The sequence below is a fragment of the Camarhynchus parvulus genome, chromosome 23, assembly GCF_901933205.1.
Source record: "Camarhynchus parvulus chromosome 23, STF_HiC, whole genome shotgun sequence".
Classification (NCBI taxonomy): domain Eukaryota; kingdom Metazoa; phylum Chordata; class Aves; order Passeriformes; family Thraupidae; genus Camarhynchus; species Camarhynchus parvulus.
Genome location: NC_044593.1, coordinates 1,321,026 through 1,342,667, shown reverse-complemented (window position 1 = coordinate 1,342,667; position 21,642 = coordinate 1,321,026). Strand labels below are relative to the sequence as shown.

Here is a 21,642-nt window from a genome sequence, read left to right as displayed (position 1 = left end):
CAGGACACGGAGCAGGAGCGGTGGGGCAGCGCTGGGGACGCTGCTCGGTCCCCGGCTCGTCGCTGCTCCGGCTGTGCCCAGCCGCGGGTCTGGGGTTTGGAATCCTTGGGAGCGCAGGGGGGACACTCGGGGAGGGTGGGCAGTGCTGGGAGCACAGGGGGGACAGAGGGGTGGTGGGACCCCGCTCCGTGCCAGGGTGAGCTGCTGTGCCATTCTCTGGTTCATGGAATGAGTGCGGGTGTTGATTAAGGCTCTCCTCTGCCCGGAGTGCTGGTGGGAGCAGCCACAGAGCCGCACACTCAGCTCAGGCTAAAAATTCCCCCACGAGCAGCAGAACCCCAGAAGCCTTTGGGGAGCAGGGGGTGCAGCCCAGAAACCAAAACTCAAAGAGCCAGGAAAAGGGGCAAGGGATGGAGATCTCACCCGGGGAGAGGTCACAGGACAGGGTTTTACCCAATTCCCTGTGCTCCAGCTAAAGAACAACCCTCCCTACAGACCACAGCCCCTTGTGGTCCATGGGACCAATCCAACCCCGAGGTCCAAGCGAGGAGAGCAGAGCCAGCTGTGTGCTGGTGAGCGGGGCTGGCTCCAGGAATCCCAAACCCTTTGGGAATTCATCATTTCAGCCTCACAGGTTTCCTTTCCCCAGGGTTTTTGCAGCTCCCTGCTGGGAAACACCTGAGCTTCCTTCGGGGCTGAATGAGGGATCGTGGAGGGCCCCGGGATCACCAGACTATTCTTGGAGTTCTCTCTCTGGAGCTTTTGAGTTGCTGCCCTTTCAGGCAGCAGCCCTGGCACATCCCCAGCTCCTGCAGGGTGGGAGAAGCTGCCCTGTTCCCTCTTCCCCAGGCACTGCTGAGCTGCAAACTCGCACGTGCTCCTGGAAAGCACAGCGAGGTGCAGAGCTCTGCCATCAGCAGCTCTCCTAAATATAAACACCCTCCCTGCCGTGCTTTTGGCACCCTCCCATCCCGTGCTGGACACACCAAGGGCTGCGGAATTGCAGGGTGGGATGGGGTGAGCTGGGAGCCAGCCCTGCCAGACTGATTCCAGAGAAGGATTAAAATTTGGTGAGAGCTCCTTAGCAACAGTCACTGTCTGTGCAGGCTGCTGAGGGAGAGGCCAGAGGAAAATCTGTGCGGGGAAGATGGGGGTGGAGGAAAGAAGGACAAAGATGCACAGAGAGCAGGTGCCAGCTGCTGAGGGATGGAGCCCAGGACAAAGCCAGCAGCCCTGAGGGAAGGGCACAGCCAGGGACCAGCTCCTGGCTGGCAAATGAGACCCATTTCCAGAGAGCTTTGGGGTCTGGGGCTCCCCACCCCAAAAGGGACATTCTCTTCCCCAGAGCTGCCTGCACAACTGAAGGGTTTCACTTCCACCCACCTTCAAGGCTGTGCTGTCCCCAAGGGTTTCTCCACCCCTTGGGGTGTCACAGGCTCAGGTGAGACCCCTAAAACATTTTCAGAAATGCAGTGCTGTCACCTCACTGTCCCCAGCCAGCTGCCCCACAATAAACCGTCCAGAGGGGGACACCACACACAGGGGACAGTTTATTTTTCCATTAAAAAAATAAGTAAGGACTTCACCACCTCCTAACAGACACCACAGCCACCAACACCACAATGTGCAGACGAAACACCAACCTGGGACAGGAGGGGTGGATGCAGCAGGCTGGGAAGGGGGGAGGAAGGAGACAGATTTGTTTCTTGTGGCCTCAGAGCCTTTCCAGGAGGCTCAGCAGGGACAGGACCCATCCACACCTGCCCACAGCGCCCATCAAGCAGCCAGCTGTCCCCACAGCAGTGCCACACACCCAGGAGCAGCACCAGGACCTGCCTTCCACACCCAACTCCTGAGCCTGCCTCACCTGCAGCCCTCACCTCCATTCCCAGGAGGGTCAGAAATGCCACAGAGCACCCAGGGCAGCTGGGGACATCACCCACCTGATGGGATGGAGGGTGGCTGCAGGGATGGGACATCCAGGGCTGGCTTTGGACACTTCTGTTCTCTGCTGGAGTGTCCTGACCAAGCCTGGCTGTTCCCAGCAGGACAAACAGAGGTGCAAGAGCTAAAGCTGGTGCAAGACCCTGCCCTGGCCTCTCCAGGCAGCTTTCCAGGGAATTGCCATGAAGGAAGGACCAGGAGCAGGACTTGGGGCTTTTCAGTCTCCCTGGAGACATCACAAGCCACGAAGTGTGGGGGGGAAACAGCAGAAATGGGACAGAGCTGGTCTCAGTTAGGATCAGGGAATGGGGCAGGGAGGGGAAAGCAGGGAGGAAGCAGCAGGGATGTGGGAACAGCTGGCCCTGGTCAGCCAGGACCCACCAGGGGCTGCAGGGCATCCATCTCCAGGCTGGGAGAGGGCCGGCAATGCCCAGAGCAAGCTCTGACCTCCGGGGTGTGGAGCTGCCCAGGGTGCAGCCGGAGCAGGGGCGGCAGGAGGGATGGAATGTGGCTCATGCCTGGGGCCAAATGGGGGGAAAACCAGGGATTGAAACCATCACAGGGGGCAGAGTTTGGCTGCAGCCAGTCCAGCCCTGAGCCCCAGGGCTCTATTTCTGCATGTCACACTGCAGGAGCAGGACGATGGAGGGGTCACTCTTGGCGGCCTCCTTGAACTCCTCCAGGGAGATCTGGTCATCCTTGTCCTTGTCCATCTTTGTGAAGATCTTGTCCACTCGCTGCTGGGGTGTCAGCCCGTCCTGGTTCATCCTCATCATGATCACAGTCCCCACCATCTTGTAAATGGCCTGGAGGAGGATGAGAGTGGGAATCAGAGGGAACCTTGGAAGGACACAAAACCCCAGGACAAGGCAGGAGACGAGGACAGGATTGCTGCTCTGGTGGGACCCTGTTCTACCAGATCCACATCAAGCACCTTTCAGGCAAGGCTCTGTGTCGCAGACATCTTCTATGAAAAATCCTTTCCTTAGGAGTTTTTCTCCTGAGAAGCTGAGAGGCCTCAGGAACAAAATGTAAACAACGGTTATCTGCTGCTGTGGAATGCAACAGGTGCATCTGGGATTGGTCTCATGTGGTTGTTTGTAATTAATGGCCAATCACAGTCCAGCTGGCTCAGACTCTCTGTCTGACACACAAACCTTTGTTATCATTCCTTCTTTTTCTATTCTTAGCTAGCCTTCTGATGAAATCCTTTCTTCTATTCTTTTAGGATCGTTTTAATATAATATATATCATAAAACAATAAACCAAGCCTTCTGAAACATGGAGTCAGATCCTCGTCTCTTCCCTCATCCTCAGACCCCTGTGAACACGGTCACAACTCTGGGTAGGAAAACTCATTCACTGGTGCTAAAAGGGACCCAAAATGTGTGAAAAGCCTGGGAAAAGCAAACACTCCCTGCTGGTTTGAAGCACTGGTACCTCAATGATCTCCAGCATCTCCAGGCGCGTGATCTTCCCGTCCCCGTCCAGGTCGTACATCTCGAAGGCCCAGTTGAGTTTCTGCTCAAAGGTGCCCCTGGAGGTGACAGACAGGGCACAGATGAACTCCCTGAAGTCGATGGTGCCGTCCCCGTTCTTGTCGAAGGTGCGGAACGCGTGCTGGGCAAACTTGGAGGCGTCTCCATAGGGGAAAAACTGCGGGAAGGAGAGAAGAGGAACGGAAATGAGGAGGGGGAGCTCAGCATGGAGGCTGCTCCAGCCCCCCAGGCAGCACTCAGGCCCCCAGCTGGAGCCCACCTTGATGTAGAGCTGCTGGAACTCCTCCAGGTTGAGGATGCCGGTGGGGCAGTCCTTGAGGAAGCCCTTGTACCACTGCTTCAGCTCCTGCTCGCTGAACTCCGTGCTCCTCACCAGGTCATCCAGCATCTCCGGGGCCAGCTTGCTGCTGTGCTTGCCCATGGCTGCCCCTGGGAAGGAAAATCCACACCAGGCTGGAGAGGGATGCTCCTCCCAGGCCCTCATGCACCCTGGATGATCCTGCATCCCTCTTCTCCTTGCTGGAGCTGATCCACCTGGCTGATGGGTGTCCATGAAGGACAGCAGCTGTGGCAATGGAAATGTGGCTTTGGCCTTGGGGATGGCCCACCAGGGCAGCCATCGGCATCACCCCGTCCCCTGGGTTCATTTTGGGCTCAAGGAAAACACTCAAAAAGCAACTGAAAATTCAGAACTCTTCCCATTGCCTTTGCCAGAGCACGATCACAGAATGCTGGAATGGTTTGGGTTGGAAAGGACCTCATTTAGCTCCAGCCACGCTGCCATGGCAAGGAACACCTTTGACCAGCTCTTCTCTAAGGATGGGACAGCAAAGAATCTGCCATAAAAACCTCTCTGGCACCAAAGGCCACGCAGCATCCAGCTGGCCACAGAGATGCCAATCCTCCTCCTTGGGGTCTGTAAGGCTCCTTTTACTGCCTAGGGTTAAGGTTACACCTAGGGTTAGGGTTTTGAAAACCACAAAGTCGGAGCTAAAAAAGGCATCCCAAGTAGAACCCAAAACAGCTACAACACGGCTTCCACCACAGCTTTTTCCTTGGAACCAGCCTTAGCCCAAAGCTGCTTTTCCTGCCTAGGGTTAGGGTTACACCTAGGGTTCCAGCTAGGGCTCAGGTTTTGAAACCACAAAGCCAAGAGCTCCAGGGACTCCACAGCTGCCAAAGGCACCCCAAGTAGAACCCAAAACTGCTACAACATGGCTGCTTCCACAGCTACTTCCTTGGAACTAGCTCTAGCCCAAGGCTGCTATTCCTGCCTAGGGTTAGGGTTTCGAAACCACAAAGCCCAGAGCTCCAGGCACACTGCAGCAGCCAAAGGCATCCCAAGGGGTGGCAAAACTGCCATGACATGGTTGCCTCCATGGCTTTTCCCTCGGAAGCAGCCCTGGCCCGTGGTGTGCAGCAGCAGCAGGGAGCCCTGGCAGGCCCCGGCTGTGTGGGCAGCGAGCGGAGCCGCTCTGATACGCGCCGTGCCCGCTTCTCCCACGCAGCCCCGGCTGCCAGCGCCGCTCAGCCCGAGCGGCAGATGGTTCTCCGGGAGCTCCTGGAGCTTCTGTCTCCATGAAGTTGAGGAGAAGTTCACCTGGAGCCCAACCAAGCACCGCGTCCTGCCAGGGATTTGCTGTGCTGGGCTCGGGGCGCACGGGGGGACCCTGGGATGGGGGATGTGGGGTTCCTCGTGCTCCCAGCCAGCCCCGCTCCCAGCAAATCCCGCAGGCAGCAGCTCCTTCCTGCCCCATCATCCCACCAGCATCTGTCACCGTCTGCCATGGCAGCACAGAACCCACCAGCCCTCGGCAGCCCAGGGAGCGTCCGGACACCCACAGAGCCTCAGGCTTCCCCAGCGACCCCAGCTCGGCTCCACAAACCCCCCTGGCACTGAGGCCTGGCTCTAAATTGCTGGCATTGATCAGAAACCACGCCAGGCACTCTGCATGGGCAGACCTGCCGTGATCCAAGTCCTCCCACGGATGGAGGATGCAGTGGCCAGGACTCCAGAGCAGCATCCTGAGCTCCACAGCCCTCAAATCCCTTTTCCAAGCAGCATCCAGCCATGCCAGGGCAGGGAACAGCGCCCAGGAGGGAACCAGATGCTCCCCCAAAGCACCAATTGACCAGCAGTCACTACTCCCAAAACCGGACAGGGGGGTGGCACTACGGGTGTCCCCCTCAGCCTGCAGCAGCAGCGCCCCTGGATGGCACCCAGGGAACCGGGACAGGGCCCGGGTGTGGGTGGCGGCTCGGGGATGCTCTGCCCACCCGCACCATGGGATGGCTCCGGGTCACCGGAGCTGAAGCGGCTCCCGGCACCTGCCCCGACGGCGGCTCCGCACCGGGGGGAGCCCGGCTCCAGCCCTGACATCCCTTACCTGTGCTGCGGCGCGGGCAGGTGCGGCTCGGCGGGGCCGGGCGGGGCGCGGAGCCGCTGCCGGTACCGGAGGGGCCGCGGTCCAGCCGCCGGTTCAGCCCGCGCCGCTCCCGCCCCTCCTGTAGCCGGGAGCCCCCCGCCCCCCCGGCGGCGACGCTCGTCCATTGGCTGGGAGCGCTGTCAATCAGGCGGGAGGGGCCGCGGGTGGGGGTCGAGGTGGGATACTGGGGGGTACTGGGATGCTGGGAGGGGAAATGGGGCCGGGATGCTGGGACTGGAACCGGGGGATGCCGGCAGTGGGATCGCGGGGATGCTGCTGGCCCCTCACCGCCCGCACTGGGGACACTGGGACACGCCAGGGGCTCAGCGCTTGGCACAGGCACGGCTGAAGCGCAGAGGAGAGAGGGACAAGAAAACCACTTTGATCTCCGGAACCAAACGTGGAATGTTTCCATGGAGATCGCCGAGCGCTTTTCCCGGTGACCTTGGCATCCTGCTGTGATCCCAGGGACACTGGGCCTGTCCGAAGCTGCTCCTCTGCATCTGCTGGCCACTGAGCTTTGATAAAGTCTTTGACCAGCCAGGGCTGCTCCCCATCCCACCCCATCCCATGGATCCCATCCCATCCCACCCCATCCCATCCCACCCCATCCCATCCCATCCCATCCCATCCCATCCCGTCCCACCCCATCCCATCCCCAGGGGCCTGTGGAGTGCCACGAGGTGCTCAGTCCTTCTCCAAGGCACCTGCCCTCAGATGCACCCACCTTTTCTGCAGCTGGGGGGCTGCAGGAAGCAGCAGAAGCTGCCCCAGCTGCAGGTGAGACAGGGCTGGGTTACAAAAACCACAAATTTTTGCAGCAGTGGGGCCGAAGGGCTTCATCCTCCCCCACCGTGGGGGCAAGAGGGCTGGCACCCCCTAGGGCTGGACTTGGCATCCTTGTGCCATGTCCCTGGCCAGGAATGAGGTGATTCTGCCCCACGGATTTTGGGTCACCTGCACAGCCCCTGCTGGGCTCGGTGTGGCCCCAAAGCCTCTCCGTGAGCATCCCCGAGAGCCAAGGGGGGTTTGAGCCCCCCGGCCCCGCTGGCCGTGCTTGGATGTGGAGTAGAGAAGACACCAATTAGCAGCTCTGCAAACCGCCCGTGCCCGGGCTGCTCCGGGGGACTGAAAAATTAATGAGGGCTTAATTGAAACAGCTCAGGCTGCCAGGGCTGAGAGCGGCCCGGCTCAGCTCACGGGAAGGGGGAGCCGAAGGGGAGCCCCAGGGATGCCCTTGGGATGAGGATCAGCGTGACGCTGTGGTCCTGGGATGTCCTTTTTGGGGCCCTGACACCTCAAGCCGTGGTGCTGGGGGTCATGGAGCGCTGACCACACCGGCACAGCACCCGCTGGAGCACCCAGCTGAGCCCAGCACCCAAACTGGGGCACCCCAAAGCCTGCGTGAGCCCAGCTTCGAACGGGATATTGGCTCTGGGTTTGCAGAGGGGACAACAGGGTGTCTGGGGGGGACACAGCTGTGCAGGCAGCGCTGGCTCAGCCGCAGCTTTTCCCTCCCCACTCGTGCAGCAGCATCCCCCAGCACCCACCCCGCGGGCAGAGCTGCCAGGGCGCTGCCGAGTCCTGAAATCCTCCAAAACCTCCCCATCCAGCGGCTCCGAGGAATGCGAAGGGCTGCAGCTTCCCCCAGCGGCTGCGGGCTGCAGCAGCACGGCCCGGGGGGGCTGTGCCCGATGGGGGAGACCCCGCAGCCCCCTCTGCCTCGGGCTGTTTGTGGGGTCAGCCCCCCACAAACTGCGGGGGGCTTGGGGAGCAGGAATCACGGGTGTTTGTCCCAGAATCCCGACAGCTCCTGTCCCTCTGCACCGCCAGGTCAGCCCGCGGTGACACTGCCACTGCTCGGGGCGCTGGTGGCTCAGCCAGCCCCCTGAGACCCCTCCCCAGGGCAAAATCCCCTGTAAAGGAGTGAGGAGCTGTTGTCACCCACCCCATGGCCCTGAGGGACAGCTCTGCGTGCCACTGGGCAAGCTGGACCTGGGGTGACCCTAACACTGGGGGTGCCTCTTGATGTCCCCACTGCCATGCCCAGCGCTGGCCGGGGAAAAGGGGGGAGTCGGGGTAGAAAAGCAGAAAGAGCCCAATTTGGGGGTTCCTTTCCTCCTGAGGGAACAGCTCTGTGCTGGTTCCCGCCCCCCAAACACTTTCTGCCCCTTCCTGGGGGAGCTGATGAGGCACAGAAGGCGCTGCCTGCCCCAAACGGGGGTCCTGGCACGGGGGTCGGGTTTGTCCTCGCTGCGGTGGCACCAGGCGACGTCCGTGCTTGTCCCCTTCCCCCGAGAGAGGACAGGGGCAAGCAGTGCCACCCATCGGCTGGGGCAGAGCAGAGGAATATTTGGAATATTTGAATATTTGGAATATTTGAATATTTTCGCTCCTCCTTCTGGGAGCTGGGTCTGGCTCTGATGTGCGGCGACCCTCTCGATGTCCCCCAAACCAAACGGGAGCGGCACCCAGACCCCTCTCCCCGCCAGGCCGCAGCGCTCTGCCGGCCGGCGCGCAGGGGGTTAAACATCCCCGTCTCGCTCACACTTGAGACGTCACCGTCACCAGTGGCGTGGGGGGGCCGGGGGGCTATGGTGGTCTTTGTGGTGCATTCGGCAGCTGGCGCAGGGCGGCTCACGCACGCGGCGGGCGGCTCGTCCCGCACCCCGCGCTCCGCAGCGTCCGCGCACTCCCGACAGCCGCCACCGCCTGCCCACGCCGCGGGCTCCCACGGCCACGGTGAGCGCGGGGACGGGGCTGCCACCGGGCCCGGGAGAGGGGCAGGGTGTCCCCCGGGGACCCCGCCGGCAGCCGCCCCTCTCCGCGCTTTGCACCCGCAGGAGCGGGGATGGAGGGCTGGGTGCCGCCGGGGTGGGCGATGCTGGGCTGGGCCGGGCTGGGTTCGCCCCAGCCGGGGCCGCTGCAGCCCCGCGGGGTCCCCGGTGGGTGCGGGCGCACGGTGGGTGCTGCGGCTCGGCTCCCGGCAGGCAGCCCTGCGGTAAATCCGCTGCTCAGCCGCAGCCGCAGCCGGGCACGGCGGAGCCCCCGCAGCCCCCCGGCCCCACTCGAGGGGGGCTCAGCCCCCTCATCCCTCCGGCCAGGGAGCTGCCCGAAGCGGGGGGGTCACCGCGCCGCGAACCCCAACTCCACCCTGCCCCGGCTGATTCTGGGGGGGGATCTGGGCCCGGCACCCCGATTCCCGGGATGAGCTGTGCCCGCCCATGGAAAATCCTTCGGGCACCGCTCGCCCGAGCCTGCGGCGGCTGCGGCGGTGCCGGCGCGGCCATGGGCGGGGGGCAGCGGCCGGGGGGCTCGGCGGCGGCGGGGGGCACCCAGCGGGCACCCGGTGGGCACCGGGCGGGCAAGGGGCTGCGGGGAGCGGGGCCGGGTCGAGGGGAAGGGACAGGCAGCCCACGGCCGGGGCTGCGGCGCTGCACCAGGCTGCGGTGCCCAGGGCGATGCTGCAAAGGGACACAGCCCCAGAACGGTGACACGGGGTGGCCTGAGCCCGGGGACATCGCTGCCCCTCCGGGCACTGCCGGCTCGGGGGAGGGATGCTCCTGCATGCAGGATTTGGTCCTGCCTGGAGCAGGAGTGCGCGTTCACCCCATCGGCTGGGTTGTCCCCATGGAGGTGACACCGCCGTGGGTCCCCGTGGGGCAGGATGCTCGCGGGGAGCAGGGGGAGGCGGCGCTGCGGGAGCAGGGGCAGGGTCTGCAGCGGGGCTGGGGTGCAACGAGGCCACCGCAGGGAGGGACAGAAGCCGGGGCCACCTCGGGTGTGGCTGGGGACAGGGAGCCGGCTGTTCCTGTGGCAGCACGGTCCTCCGAGAGCGCTGCCGGTTTGGGGGTGACTCTCCCAGCGGATTTGGGGCGCACAGTTCCCCCAGTTCAGCAGTGGGCAGCCTGCACTGGGGGGAGCCCCTCGCCTCCCCCACAGCCCCCCTGGGAGGGATGTGCTGCAGCCCCCCGGGTGCCACCAGGGGGTTTAAGCACCTGGGACCAGGAAAAGGGGTAAAACAGGGGCTGAACCCCAAGGGGAGCCCCCTTAGCCCAGCCCAAGGGGCTGCAGCAATCCCCAAACCAGCCCCTGGCACCAAACCCCTGCACCACGGCTCTGGGGTCACCCCGGGGTGTCCTCACACCGGGGACCCATCCGTGCCCCTTCCCTGGGCACAGGCAGAGTTCAGCAGTGACAAATCCCAGCCCCAGGCTGCTCGTCAAGGACAACGGTGGCACGGGCACGAGGACACCCGCACGCTGGTCACAGCCGGTGTGTGCCAGTGCCAGGTGCCAATCTCCCGCCCCACCGACTGCCCTGGCACCCCAGGGACCCCCCTGGCACCCCAGGGACCCTCCCGGCATCCCAGGGACACCCCCAGGACCCTTTCAAAGCACCCCAGTGCTCTGCAGGATGAACTTCAGGGTCACTGCACCCACCAGAGTAGCTCTGGGTGTGTTTGGTGCACCCCAATTACCCCAAAACCCAGCTGCATTCAGGCTTGTGCAACCCCAGTGCAAAGCCACCACTTAGTGGGCTTGGGAGGAGGAGGAGGAGGAGGAGGAGGAAGGCAGAGCCATCACTGTCGATGCCAAGGGTCTGTGCTGGGCTGGGGGGGCACAGCCCCATTCCAGGCACGAGGCCGCCCCATCCCTCCCCTGCTGCTCCAGCTCTCCCTCTCCCCTTCCCCAGCCTCATTAATTAAACCCAAGCGCTTAATTACAACCTGCCGGGTCCTGTGGCTGCTTCCTGGTGCCTGCTGACACCGTGGGGCCAATCCTGACCCCCCCACACCCCCGTAGGAAAGGTGGGGTGCAGGGAACTGGGGGAGAACGCCGTTGCCTGCAGGATTTGGGTTGTGGCTCATCGGCGGCATAAAGGGATCTTCACACAGTGCTCAGGAAAGAGCAAACCCAGGCACTGGAACTGGCAAAGTCATCCCTGGGGATCTTGGCCTCTCCGAGGAGGGATGGGGACAGATGGCTCCGCTCTGGGGCTGTCCCCGAGCTGCTGGCAGGTCCCACAAGGGGTGAGGAGGGACGGGGATGCTCAGCCCGATGCCTGCTGAGCTCCCGGTGCCAGTAAAAAATAACCAAGGTAAATGAGGTGAAGGCTGGTGGCAGCGTGAGATGGAGGGGAGATCCAGTGTCCCTCCTGGCCACCCACCCACGGGTCCCCAGGGCAGGGAGGTGCCCTGTGGGGTGTCCTGACCCTCCTGCCCTCCTGCCCGCAGGTCCTTGCTGGCCCATGAAGTGACCCAGGCGGGTGGCACAGCCCCTGCTCCTGCCGTAGCCACCACTGCCACACCAGGCACTGAGGTAAGGACCCGAGGGCAGGGCTGTGGGGTGGGTGGGATGCTCTGGCGCAGGCACCAGACCCCCAGACTGGGTCTGTGGGGCACAATTCCTGCTTGGGGTCTTCCCCTGTCCATGGGGGATGCCCAGCCCCATAACCCAGGGGAGTGACATGACACTGTGGGGGTCACCCGGGGCAGCCCCCCATCCCTTGGAGATGCCAGCGTTGGGGAACTGGGGTTTCTCAGGGGTGGCAGCACGGCCAGGGGAGCACAAGGCTCCCAGACCCTCACCCCTCTTCCCTTCCCACCTCTGGAGCTGTCAGAAGAGCTGGGAGAGCTGTCACATTCCAGGGAATGCTCACAGCGGCGTGCCCAGACAGGAGGGATCGGGGTGGGCACAGGGAGGTGCCATGGTGGTGGCCTTGGGGGCTCAGGGGTGCCATGGTGGTGGCCTTGGGGGCCCAGGGGTGCTGTGGTGGTGGCCCTGGGGGCTCAGGGGTGCCGGGGTGTCCGGCTGGTGGCACCGGTGCTGTTCCACTCTGTTCTGTTTCTCTCGCTCAGGTCTGCTGGCCATGGGCAACCTGATAAAGGTATTGGGCAAAGATTTAGAAAACTGTCCTCATTTTTTCCTGGATTTTGAAAGTAAGTCCCATGAGCAGGGTGGGCATGGGGAGGGGGCCAGGGCTGCCACCGCAGCTGCTGTGCAGAGGATGGGGACAGGCACAGCGTCCCCGAGCAGCCCCGTGTGCCCAGGTGCTTTGGGACCCTGAAAAAGTCTCCAAAATGGGGCAGGGGAGTGGGACCCCAGGAGATGCCCCATCCCTCAGAGTGGGGCAGATGTCCTGGCAGAGTGCTGGGATGCAGGATGCAGCAGGAGCTGGCCCGGGACCACCTCAGGCACACACCCAGAGCTGTTAGCTGATGTGACACCGCCAGGACAGGGACAGCCTGCGGGCTGGGAAAGGAGGAGGGAGCGATCCAGGAGGAGGGAGCGATCCAGGAGGAGGGAGCGATCCAGGAGGAGGGAGCGATCCGTGCCACCTGCACTGCTGGGAAGGTCGGAGCGGCGGCTGCAGCCTGCACCGAGGGATGGGGAGCAGGGACCTGCCTCAGCCTCCCCTGGATCTGGGCTAAGGGCCAGGAAAGGACAGCTCTGGGCCCCCCAGGCTGGGCACGGGGTCGGGGGACAGGACACGGTGGCCACGGTGGCAGGATGCCAGGCCGGGCGCAGCCCCAGGGCTCCCCTGGCTCCTGCAATTCCTCCCAGGGCACAGCTCAGAGAAGGGGTGAGGAGGGTGAAAAGAGTGCAGTGGCATCTGGCCCTGGCCCCAGCTCCATCCCCAGCGGGGACAGGCGTGCACAGCTCCCCACACCACCTCTGACTCCAGCACCCCCCAAAACACCCGGGGCTGGGGTCACAGAGCCCCCCACTCCCACGGCGAGGAACCTTCCTGCTCCTCCTGGCTGCTTTGAGGCAGCACAAGCTTCTCCTGCCTCCAGCCCCCTCCAGAGCCCCTGGCACAGTTCTGGGGGCTCCCCAGGACCCCTCTGCACTAGAGTTGGGGTTTGGCTGTTGCCAAGACCCCGGGGACTTCAGGGATTTCCCGGCGGCTTCTCCTCCCTTCGCTCCTCGCTCTCCATCACCCATCGCCAGCGCTCATCACCATCGGGGGGGAAGAGGCTGCACCCGGGGCCGGGGGCGGCCGCGGGGTCCCCCCCGGAGCCCCCAGGGAGCAGCGGGGGGAGGACGGGGCTCCGGCCGCCGCCGCTGCCCGCAGCCCAGCGCCTCTTCCCCGGGCTCCACCTCACCATCATGCTTTTTTCCTCTTGTTTCTTCTCTTGCAGGTTTCACATGGGGAACCTTCTAAAAGTGTTGACTTATAACGAACTTGACCAAGGCCCTAATTTTTTCCTTGACTTTGAAAGTGAGATGGGATTTTTATTTTCCGTTTTCGTTCCGTACTTAATCCTGAGTTCCACATCCACACCATTTTGAGTTCTTTGTGCCCATCGCATCGCGCCCATCCCAGACGTCCTCCCCCACCTTTGCCATCCGGGGGTGTCCCCGGGGAGGGGGGCCAGGCCTGTGGCCGGGGGCTGTCGCTCCTCACCTCTCCCCCGGGGCTCTTTGCAGCCTCTTGGGGCCGAGGGGATCCCTCGTGGTGAGCAGGATCGCGGGCACAGGGTACCCAGGACTCACCCCCAGCTGCCCCCCGCTCCACGGCTTGACTTGAGCTGGGGCAAGGAGAACGGAGCAGGGGCAAATCCGGCCAGGAAGGGCTGCGGGCCGGCGGGGGACCCGCGGCCGGGGGTGCTGGCACCCCGCTCTGGCTCTGTCCTCCCCGGGCCCCGCTCAGAGCCCTCCGGGTTTCTCTCCCCGGGGCGCTGCCCTGCAGATGCGCAGCCCACGGAGGCCGAGACGGCGGTGTGGAACCAGGTGAACGCCGTGCTGGAGGAGGCGCAGACCATCCTGGCCGAGCTGCAGTCCTACACGGGCGCCGGGCAGGAGATCCGAGAGGTGGGTGCTGTTCTGCGGAGATAATCAAAACTCCACAACTTTTGTGAAAGTTGTAAAGCCGGTATGTGTTGCAGACATCTTCTATGAAAAATCCTTTCCTTTGGATTTTTCCTCCTGAGAAGCTGAGAAGCCTCAGGAACAAAATGCGAACAATGATTATTTGCTGCTGTGGAATGCAACAGGTGGATCTTTGATAGGCCCATGTTGGTTGTTTCTAATGAATGGCCAATCACAGGGAGCTGGCTCGGACAGAGAGCCAAGCCACAAAAACCTTTGTTATCATTCCTTCCTATTCTATTCTTAGCCAGCCTTCCAATGAAATCCTTTCTTCTATTCTTTTAGTATAGTTTTAATGTAATATATATCATAAAATAATAAATCAAGCCTTCTGAAACATAGAGTCAGATCCTCATCTCTTCCCTCAACCCAAGACCCCTGTGAACACCGTCACAGTTGTGTTTATTACAGCGCTGGATGCATGTGGGAATCGTTCCCCTAAAATGACATGCGTACCTCTGGGAACTTCAGGTCTCTTTTTATCCCCCTCTCAAATCCATATGCATACAATTTCACAATAGGTTCATACATATTCATTTTTACGAATTTAGCGTGACATTTGTCGCTAGTTCTTCTTTATCAGAAAGAATTCTTAGGTCAGGTTGACCTGCTCTCACAGCAGTCTCTGTCTCTCTCTGTCACCCTCTGTGTCCCCCCACCCTTATCTCTGTCTTTCACTGAAGCAGTTTCTCAGAGCCCAGGCTTTGCAGCCAGGCTAAATACCTATGTTTTCTAACCACAGACTCAACTCAAAAATGTACATTTCACCTAAATCAAAATGGATTTCTACCCTGGAAAAAATTTCCACTCTGCCTCAGTTCAGCCCTGATGCCCGCACACCCTCCAGGGCTTGGGGCAAGCGCTGGCGCTCTCCCTGGAGGAGCATCGGGGGTAGGAGGGTTGGGATGGAGGGAGATGAGAGATCTCTGCAGCCAGGGCTGGAACTTGGGGTTTATTGCAGAGGGCCTGGGTGCAGGGCCCTGCTGGGAGCTGCCAGCCACAGCTGGAGTAGGCCTGAGAGAGGAGAGGGGGAGAGAGGATGAGAGGGTAAAAGTGTAAAAGGCAAGAGAGCGAGGTTCCTGCTACAATACAATAAATCATCTGCTGTGTTGAATATTCTGATTCTCGCGAACCAATCTAGTACAATACACAAATTCTATAGCATTTCCATACAGCCTATAAGAATCACTACATTACTATACTGTGCTACATTTTAAACCCTAAAAACTCCTCTTTGGGCCCCTTCTGCCAAGCCAGCAGGGTCTTCTCGGACCCTTGGGCCTGTCTGCAAGCAGAGGGTGTTGTTTCATCAAAAGGGGATCACCTTCAGCTGGCCATGCCATTGTTTTCCTGTTGTTCAGTAACAAAAGGATCTCAAAGCTTCCTTTCATTTCAATCTCGCTTATAGTTTCTATATTCTCAATATCTTTTGCCAGACAATCATATTGATAAGGCTTTCCTGTTTCATCTTCCCCACCACTCCCCTCGCAGGCCATCCAAAACCCCGGGGACCTGCGGCTGCAGGAGCGCGCCTGGAGCGCCGTGTGCCCCCTGGTCGCCAAGCTGAAGCGCTTCTACGAGTTCTCCCTGCGGCTGGGTGAGTGCCTGAGCTCCCCTGCATCCCCCCGTGCATCCCCAAGGCCTGCCCGCGGAGGGCGGGCTCAGCTCGGGATGCTGCGCCGTGCCTCAGTTTCCCCTCGGCCCGTGGGGGCCTTCACCAAGACCTCCGAGATCGACGTGAGTGGTTTTGGGGTCACAGCTGTGGGGTTACAGCTGTGGGGTTACAGCCATGCCACAGCAGCTGTGATCCCCGGGGTCCCTCTCCGTGGCTTGAGGATGGGGAGGAAGGGGGATCCCAGGGATCTCAGGGTGGTGGGGTTCACTGGGGGCCTCAGGATGAGGGAAGAGATGAGGTGGGGGTGCAGAGGGGGACAAGGAGTGCTCTGTCCCCAGAGAACGCCCTGCGGAGCCTGCTGGAGGCCCTCACCAGCCCCCCCTACGCCCCGACCCAGCACCTGGAGCGGGAGCAAGCCCTGGCCAAGCAGTTCGCCGAGATCCTGCACTTCACCCTCAGCTTCGACGAGCTCAAGGTGCCTCCCCGTGTGGGGTGACAGCGAGGGGGACCCCCACACCGGGACCCTGTGAGTCCCTTGGGTCCCCTAACCGTGGTGTCCCCCCCTCAGATGACCAACCCTGCCATCCAGAACGACTTCAGCTACTACAGACGGACCATCAGCCGGAACCGCATCAACAACCTGCAGGTGGGAGGACTCTGCTGCTCCCCCGGCCTCCCCCAGGGGTTCACAGGGCTGGGGATGGCTCTGGGGGGGCTCAGCCACCGCAGTGACCCCCACCACGCCCCCCCAGCTGGATGCAGAGAGCGAGGTGAACAACGAGATGGCCAACAGGATGTCCCTGTTCTACGCCGAGGCCACCCCCATGCTGAAGACCCTCAGCAACGCCACCACCAAGTTCGTTTCAGAGGTGAGGGGGGCTGGGGGGACCCTCAGGAGGGGCAGAAACCCCCTCCAGCCACCACACATGGGGGAAACAGCAGCTGGGACCTGTTGGGTTTCAGAACAAGACCCTCCCCATCGAGGACACCACCGACTGCCTGAGCACCATGGCCTGCGTGTGCAGGGTGATGCTGGAGACCCCGTGAGTGCCCCACTTTGGGCTTTGGGGGGGACATCTCGGTCCTGGGGTCCCTTGTGCCACCCCTGCCAGGCTCAGGCAGCCTCTCTGCTCACCCAGGGAGTACCGGAGCCGCTTCACCAACACCGAGACCCTGCTCTTCTGCATGAGGGTGATGGTTGGTGTCATCATCCTCTACGACCACGTCCACCCCGTGGGGGCCTTCGCCAAGACCTCCAAGATCGACGTGAGTGGTTTTGGGGTCACAGCAGCTGTGATCCCTGGGCTTGAGGATGGGGAGGAAGGGGGATCCCAGGGATGTCAGGGTGGTGGTGTTCACTGGGGGCCTCAGGATGAGGGAAGAGATGAAAATCTTGACTCCATGTTTCAGAGGGCTGATTTCTTATTTTAAGATAGATATTAATTTAAGATATATATTATATTATTATATAGAGTATAATATATTATGATATTGTATTTTAATTTATTATTATTATATATATTTTCTTTTAGATATTATTATCTAAAATATAAACAATATATAATTATATTGTATAATATAATATATAATATATAATATATAATATATAATATATAATATATAATATATAATATATAATATATAAATACAATATAAAGTAATATAATATAATGTAATATAATATAAAAATAATATATAATTATATCATCTATATTATATATTAAAACTATACTAAAAGAATAGAAGAAAGGATTTCATCAGAAGGCTGGCAAGCAATAGAAAAGAATGGAATGATAATAAAATCTTGCGGCTCGGACAGAGAGTCCAGACAGCTGGACTGTGATTGGCCATTAATTAGAAACAACCACATGAGACCAATCACAGATGCACCTGTTGCATTCCACAGCAGCAGATAATAATAATGTTTGCATTTCGTTTCTGAGGCCTCTCAGCTTCTCAGGAGAAAAAAAATCCTAGCAAAAGGATTTTTCATAAAACATGTCTGAGACATCACAGCTCCTCTCTGATGGAGCCTTGCTCTGTGCCCCCATCAGATGAAAGGCTGCATTAAAGTTCTGAAAGACCAACCCTCAACCAGCACCGAGGGGCTTCTGAACGCTCTGAGGTGAGACGGGGGGCTTGGGGACACAGCCTGGGGAGGGGTGACAGCAGAGAGGGCGGGGGGCTGTGACCTGTGTCCCCTCCCCATCCAGGTACACCACTCGGCACCTCAACGATGACACCACGTCCAAACAGATCCGGGCCCTGCTGCAGTGAGGGCGGAGCCGCAGTCACCGTGTCACCCATGACCATACAGCTCATTTTGTACAGAGGGAAAAGGGACAGCGAGGAACGCACAGAAACGCTAAAAACAAATCAAAACGGGCCCGGGCTTCTGCCCCCCTCCCCGCCCCCTTCCCACCCCCAAATCAGCACCTGCTCCCGGACACGAGGCGTGGGTGGCACCGTGGGGACACGGGACAGAGGTGAGGGTGGCACTGTGGGGACACGGGACCGGGGCCGGGCAGGACAGACCCGGGCAAGGGAAATGCTGGTGGGGCTGGCAGCAGGGTGCCCATGGCACGGGGGCACCTTGGGGAGGGGGCAGGTGGTGCCCTGTCCCCATGCTGGTCCCCAAGTGGAGGAGGAGGAAGAGGAGGAGGAGAAGGAAGAAGTATCCCTGTGGATCTGCACTGACTCTGGAGGAAACAGCTCAGTCTCACCTGGTAGATTTTTAATATGAGCAATTAAATCCACACTCACCTCTTCTTTTCTACATTTTTTTTGGTTTTGGGTGTGAAATAAAATGACATTTAATCTGTTCGTGGCTGCCGCTGTGTCCCCATCCCTTGCCACCACCGTGTCGCCTCTCCGTGACACCCTGCGGGACAAATGCCACCTCTCACAGCGACCAGGAGGGACAACAGCCCCAGCCCGGCCCAGCCCCATCCTTCCCCAGTGCAGCTGCAGACTGGGAGGACTGGGGCTGCTGCTGGAGGCCGCTCCCGGCTGCCAGGGCCGTGTCGTGCCCTGTGCACGGCAGATGCCAGCCCTGGGACACCCCGTGCCAACCAGCCTGGGACACACCCGCAAGCCAGCCTTGGGACACCCACCCGTGCCAAACCAGCCCTGGGACACCCACCCGTGCCAAGCCAGCCCTGGGACACCCACCCGTGCCAAACCAGCCCTGGGGCACCCACCCGGCCAAACCAGCCCCGGGGCACCCCCCGCCAGCCCTGGGACACCCACCCGTGCCACCAGCCCTGGGGCACCCACCGTGCCAAACCAGCCCTGGGACCCCCCCGGCCTCCAGCCTGCCCCGAGCTGGGGACTGTGTCACCCTTCAGGGTGGCTCCGATCGGGTCCCCCGGGGTTTGGTGTCCTGCCAGCCCGCTCCTTCCCGCCGCCTTTCCCGCCTGGCACAGGGCAGGAACGGGCACCGTGACCCCCCCTCTGCCCTGCCTGTCCTGGGGGGTGACAATGACACCCCACGGGTGACACCACAGCCCCAGAGCCTCGTGCGAGGTGGTTCCAGTAGGCTCTGCCTCAGTTTCCCCGCTGCGCCCTGGGTGTGCGTGGGCAGCGTCCCTGAGGTGGAATTGCTCAGGGCGCCACCATGGGGACCCCAAACCTCCATGGACGCTCTCCCCGGCCCCAGGGCTGCCCAGAGGGGACAGAGAGAGGCGGGGGGGACAGCCCCCAGCCCTTTGGACAGCGGCATTTCCCGGGATCGGGGCCAGGATCCTGCCGTGCCCGGCCGGCTTTGCCGCCGAACGCGCCGAGCTCCCGCGCGGGGCGGGACGGGGACGCGGCTCTTGCACAACCCCGGCCAACAGCTCCTTTTATTTTTAGCCTCTTGCAACATTTGGCTTTGCCACAGCCACCTGAAATGCTGCCAAGGCATCGGATGGGCCACGGGCTCCCCAGTGCCCTGCCCCGCTCCCGAGCTGCTCCACGCTCGTGCCTCAGTTTCCCCGTGAGTTCCTTCGACCCACTGGCCCTGCGGTGGCAGCGGTGCCAGCCAAGCCCTACTGAGCCCAACTGGAGCCCAAGGGTCCTGTTAAATCCCCCCACAGGACAAGGATCCCACTGGGAGCTGAGGACGGGGCCAGGACACGGCTCTGCGGTGGCTGCAGCTGCTGCGCGTCTGCAGGAGCCGCTGTCCCCAAGTGACACCGTCCCCCAGACGGTGCCTGGCCCGTCCCAGGAGCGTCCCTGCAGTGTGGGAACCGGGCTGGGAAGAGGCAGGACAGCGTCACCGCACAGGACTCTCCACCAGGATCCTTTAAAGCCACCAGAGGGTGTGGGCACAGACACCAGCTGGTCACCGGTGCTGGGAGAGGTGGCAGCTGTGTCCCAGTGTCCCTGCGCCGGTCAGCTCCTGGCACAGAGCCCGTAACATCCCCCTTGCGGTGCCCCTTGCTTGTGAGGGGAGGGATGAGGCCAAATTCGCGCCACATCCCAGCCCTGACTGTCCCCAGGGTGGCATTTTCATGGCAGAGCAGGTGGCACGTGCCACCCTGGCAAAGGGCAGCACTGCACGGGCGAGACTTTTCCTGCGGGAGCATTTAAGAGCCAAAGCCGGGTGAGAAAAGGGAATCAAAAGGGACATACAACACCTTGATCATCTGAGCTCAGAGCTCTGGGGACAGTGCCACCCATGCGGGCAGCAGTCCGGGCTGGAGCCCTGGCAGGGGCTGCTGGAGGCAGCACACAGCAGGATGCACATCAGGAGGTGCTGCCTGTGCACCTCTCACTGCTGGAAACGAGGATTTGAGTCCCCCTGGATCTGCCTCTGCTCTGCCTGGCACCCAGCCCTGCCAGCACCGTGTCAAAATGCCAGTGTCCAAGGGAGGGGACAGCCCCGGGGACAGGCAGTGCCACCGGGATGGTGCCCGGTCAGCAAGGACACAGAGCTCCCCCTGCTCAGGCTCTCGGCTCCATGCTCAGCCAGACCAGGGTGCCGAGGGCTTTAATTGATGGCGAGCCAAGCCACGCCGGGGCTGTTTTCTAATCCCAGTGTAATTAATGACCTTATCTTTGGCCAAAGCCATTTAGATTAAGTGGCTGGTGTGATGGGCTCGGCGGCTCCGGCTGCACAGATGGAAGAGCCGCGTTTGTCTGGGGATTAGCGGAGGGCAGATGGAGCGAAGAGCCATTCCCCATCCCCAAACCTCCCGGCACTGACAGCAGCCTGAAACCTGAGACCACAACAACTTTCTCAGCGAGCCCTGGCTGGGACTGGCGAGCGATTCCTGCATTGTTTGTCCCTTCTGCAGGGCCCAGAGCGGCAGGAGCTGCTGCCAGCACCAGGAACTGGTGTGACCCTGCCAGGGGCTCCATCCCAGCCCCTGCCTGGAGACCTTCAAACAGCAGAGGCACCGAGAGTGACCTCCCTGGGAGAGCAACCCCCGGCAGGAATGCTGCCCTGGCTCTGCTCAAATAAACTGCCCTCAATGGCAGCCCCCAGCTGTCCAAGGCAGAAATCCCACCTGTATTGTGGTGCTGATAGGATCAGGGCACGAGTCCTCCCTCCACTGCATGGACAAGGAAGTGTGGCACACCCTGCTCACCTGGAACACCTGGGAACCAAGGCCTGGGAGCCCCTGCCCCCCTGCTCAGCACAGCCCATCCCAAACAGGCTCCTGAAGAGAACAGGCTACTGGGGAAGAGGAATAACATGAATCTGCGGGGATAACAAAGTTCATATTAAACCGATTAAGGATATTTAATCCACCTCTAACAGTATGGACATCTGACTGCACTCAGGAGCTGGAGCAGATAATCCCAGCCCTCCTTCCCAGTGCTGCCCCAGTGATCCCAGCCTGGCCTGGGGAGATGACTCAACATCTCAGAGCTGGCACACACCAGCTCAGCACACGGGGCTTCGCTCCCAGCTCACACTTCAGCCTGGGAGAACACAATTCCATGCCACGACCTCCTCGTGGCCATGTGTTCCAGCACTGGGCTGAGCCCGTCCTTGGGTTGAGTCAGCATGGATGGCAAACAAGTCTGGGCTGGAGAAGAGGCTCAGCTGGCACTGCACAGACCCAGCAGCACCGCAGTGCCCAGCACTCCAAAGCTGGCGCCCAGCTCTGCCCAGTGCCAAATTCCCAGCTCTTCCTTGCACAGGAGCTCCCACAGCCCGAGGCAGCCACCCCACGGGGCACTATAGGAACAATTCCACGCTGAGGAACACAAACTGGAGGTTTAATCTAATCCCCACCAAAGCAGGAATCTCCAGAGCCCGCGCCGGCAAATCCACCCACACAGCTCTTCCCTGG

General features: G+C 61.0%; 2 protein-coding genes across 4 annotated transcripts; one reads left to right on the top strand and one right to left on the bottom strand.

The window, feature by feature from the left end:
- Positions 1 to 1,535: 1,535 nt before the first annotated feature.
- HPCAL4 (hippocalcin like 4) lies at positions 1,536 to 5,902 on the bottom strand. The gene is made up of 4 exons (XM_030964737.1): positions 5,831 to 5,902; positions 3,703 to 3,872; positions 3,385 to 3,600; positions 1,536 to 2,750 (listed from the first exon to the last, which is right to left on the bottom strand). Exons 2-4 carry the CDS (start codon positions 3,862 to 3,864, stop codon positions 2,553 to 2,555), a joined length of 576 nt encoding a protein of 191 aa, XP_030820597.1. The 5' UTR covers positions 3,865 to 3,872; positions 5,831 to 5,902; the 3' UTR covers positions 1,536 to 2,552.
- Positions 5,903 to 8,445: 2,543 nt separating this feature from the next.
- LOC115912783 (protein FAM49A-like) lies at positions 8,446 to 18,151 on the top strand. Of its 3 annotated transcripts, XM_030964508.1 has the most exons (13): positions 8,446 to 8,611; positions 11,106 to 11,190; positions 11,730 to 11,810; positions 13,014 to 13,093; positions 13,565 to 13,686; positions 15,235 to 15,340; positions 15,697 to 15,833; positions 15,927 to 16,004; positions 16,111 to 16,227; positions 16,322 to 16,401; positions 16,498 to 16,624; positions 17,413 to 17,483; positions 17,572 to 18,151. In XM_030964508.1, the coding sequence occupies exons 4-13, from the start codon at positions 13,021 to 13,023 to the stop codon at positions 17,633 to 17,635; spliced, it is 975 nt and encodes a 324-aa protein (XP_030820368.1). In that variant the 5' UTR covers positions 8,446 to 8,611; positions 11,106 to 11,190; positions 11,730 to 11,810; positions 13,014 to 13,020; the 3' UTR covers positions 17,636 to 18,151. The 3 variants fall into 3 exon arrangements, with proteins under 3 accessions (XP_030820368.1, XP_030820369.1, XP_030820367.1); XM_030964509.1 differs by lacking the exon at positions 13,014 to 13,093 and having other exon boundaries at positions 8,474 to 8,611; XM_030964507.1 differs by lacking the exons at positions 8,446 to 8,611; positions 11,106 to 11,190; positions 11,730 to 11,810 and having other exon boundaries at positions 12,982 to 13,093.
- The last annotated feature ends 3,491 nt before the right edge of the window (positions 18,152 to 21,642 follow it).

Excerpts from the sequence above, each read along its gene's own strand:
- HPCAL4 (XM_030964737.1), bottom strand. The coding sequence starts at position 3,864 with ATGGGCAAGCACAGCAGCAAGCTGGCCCCGGAGATGCTGGATGACCTG. Across the intron at positions 3,601-3,702 it reads TCCAGCAGCTCTACATCAAG|TTTTTCCCCTATGGAGACGC; the intron begins GTGGGCTCCAGC and ends TCCTTCCCGCAG. Across the intron at positions 2,751-3,384 it reads AGATGCTGGAGATCATTGAG|GCCATTTACAAGATGGTGGG; the intron begins GTACCAGTGCTT and ends ATCCTCCTCCAG.
- LOC115912783 (XM_030964507.1), top strand. The coding sequence starts at position 12,982 with ATGCTTTTTTCCTCTTGTTTCTTCTCTTGCAGGTTTCACATGGGGAAC. Across the intron at positions 15,834-15,926 it reads TCAGCTTCGACGAGCTCAAG|ATGACCAACCCTGCCATCCA; the intron begins GTGCCTCCCCGT and ends TCCCCCCCTCAG. Across the intron at positions 16,005-16,110 it reads ACCGCATCAACAACCTGCAG|CTGGATGCAGAGAGCGAGGT; the intron begins GTGGGAGGACTC and ends ACGCCCCCCCAG.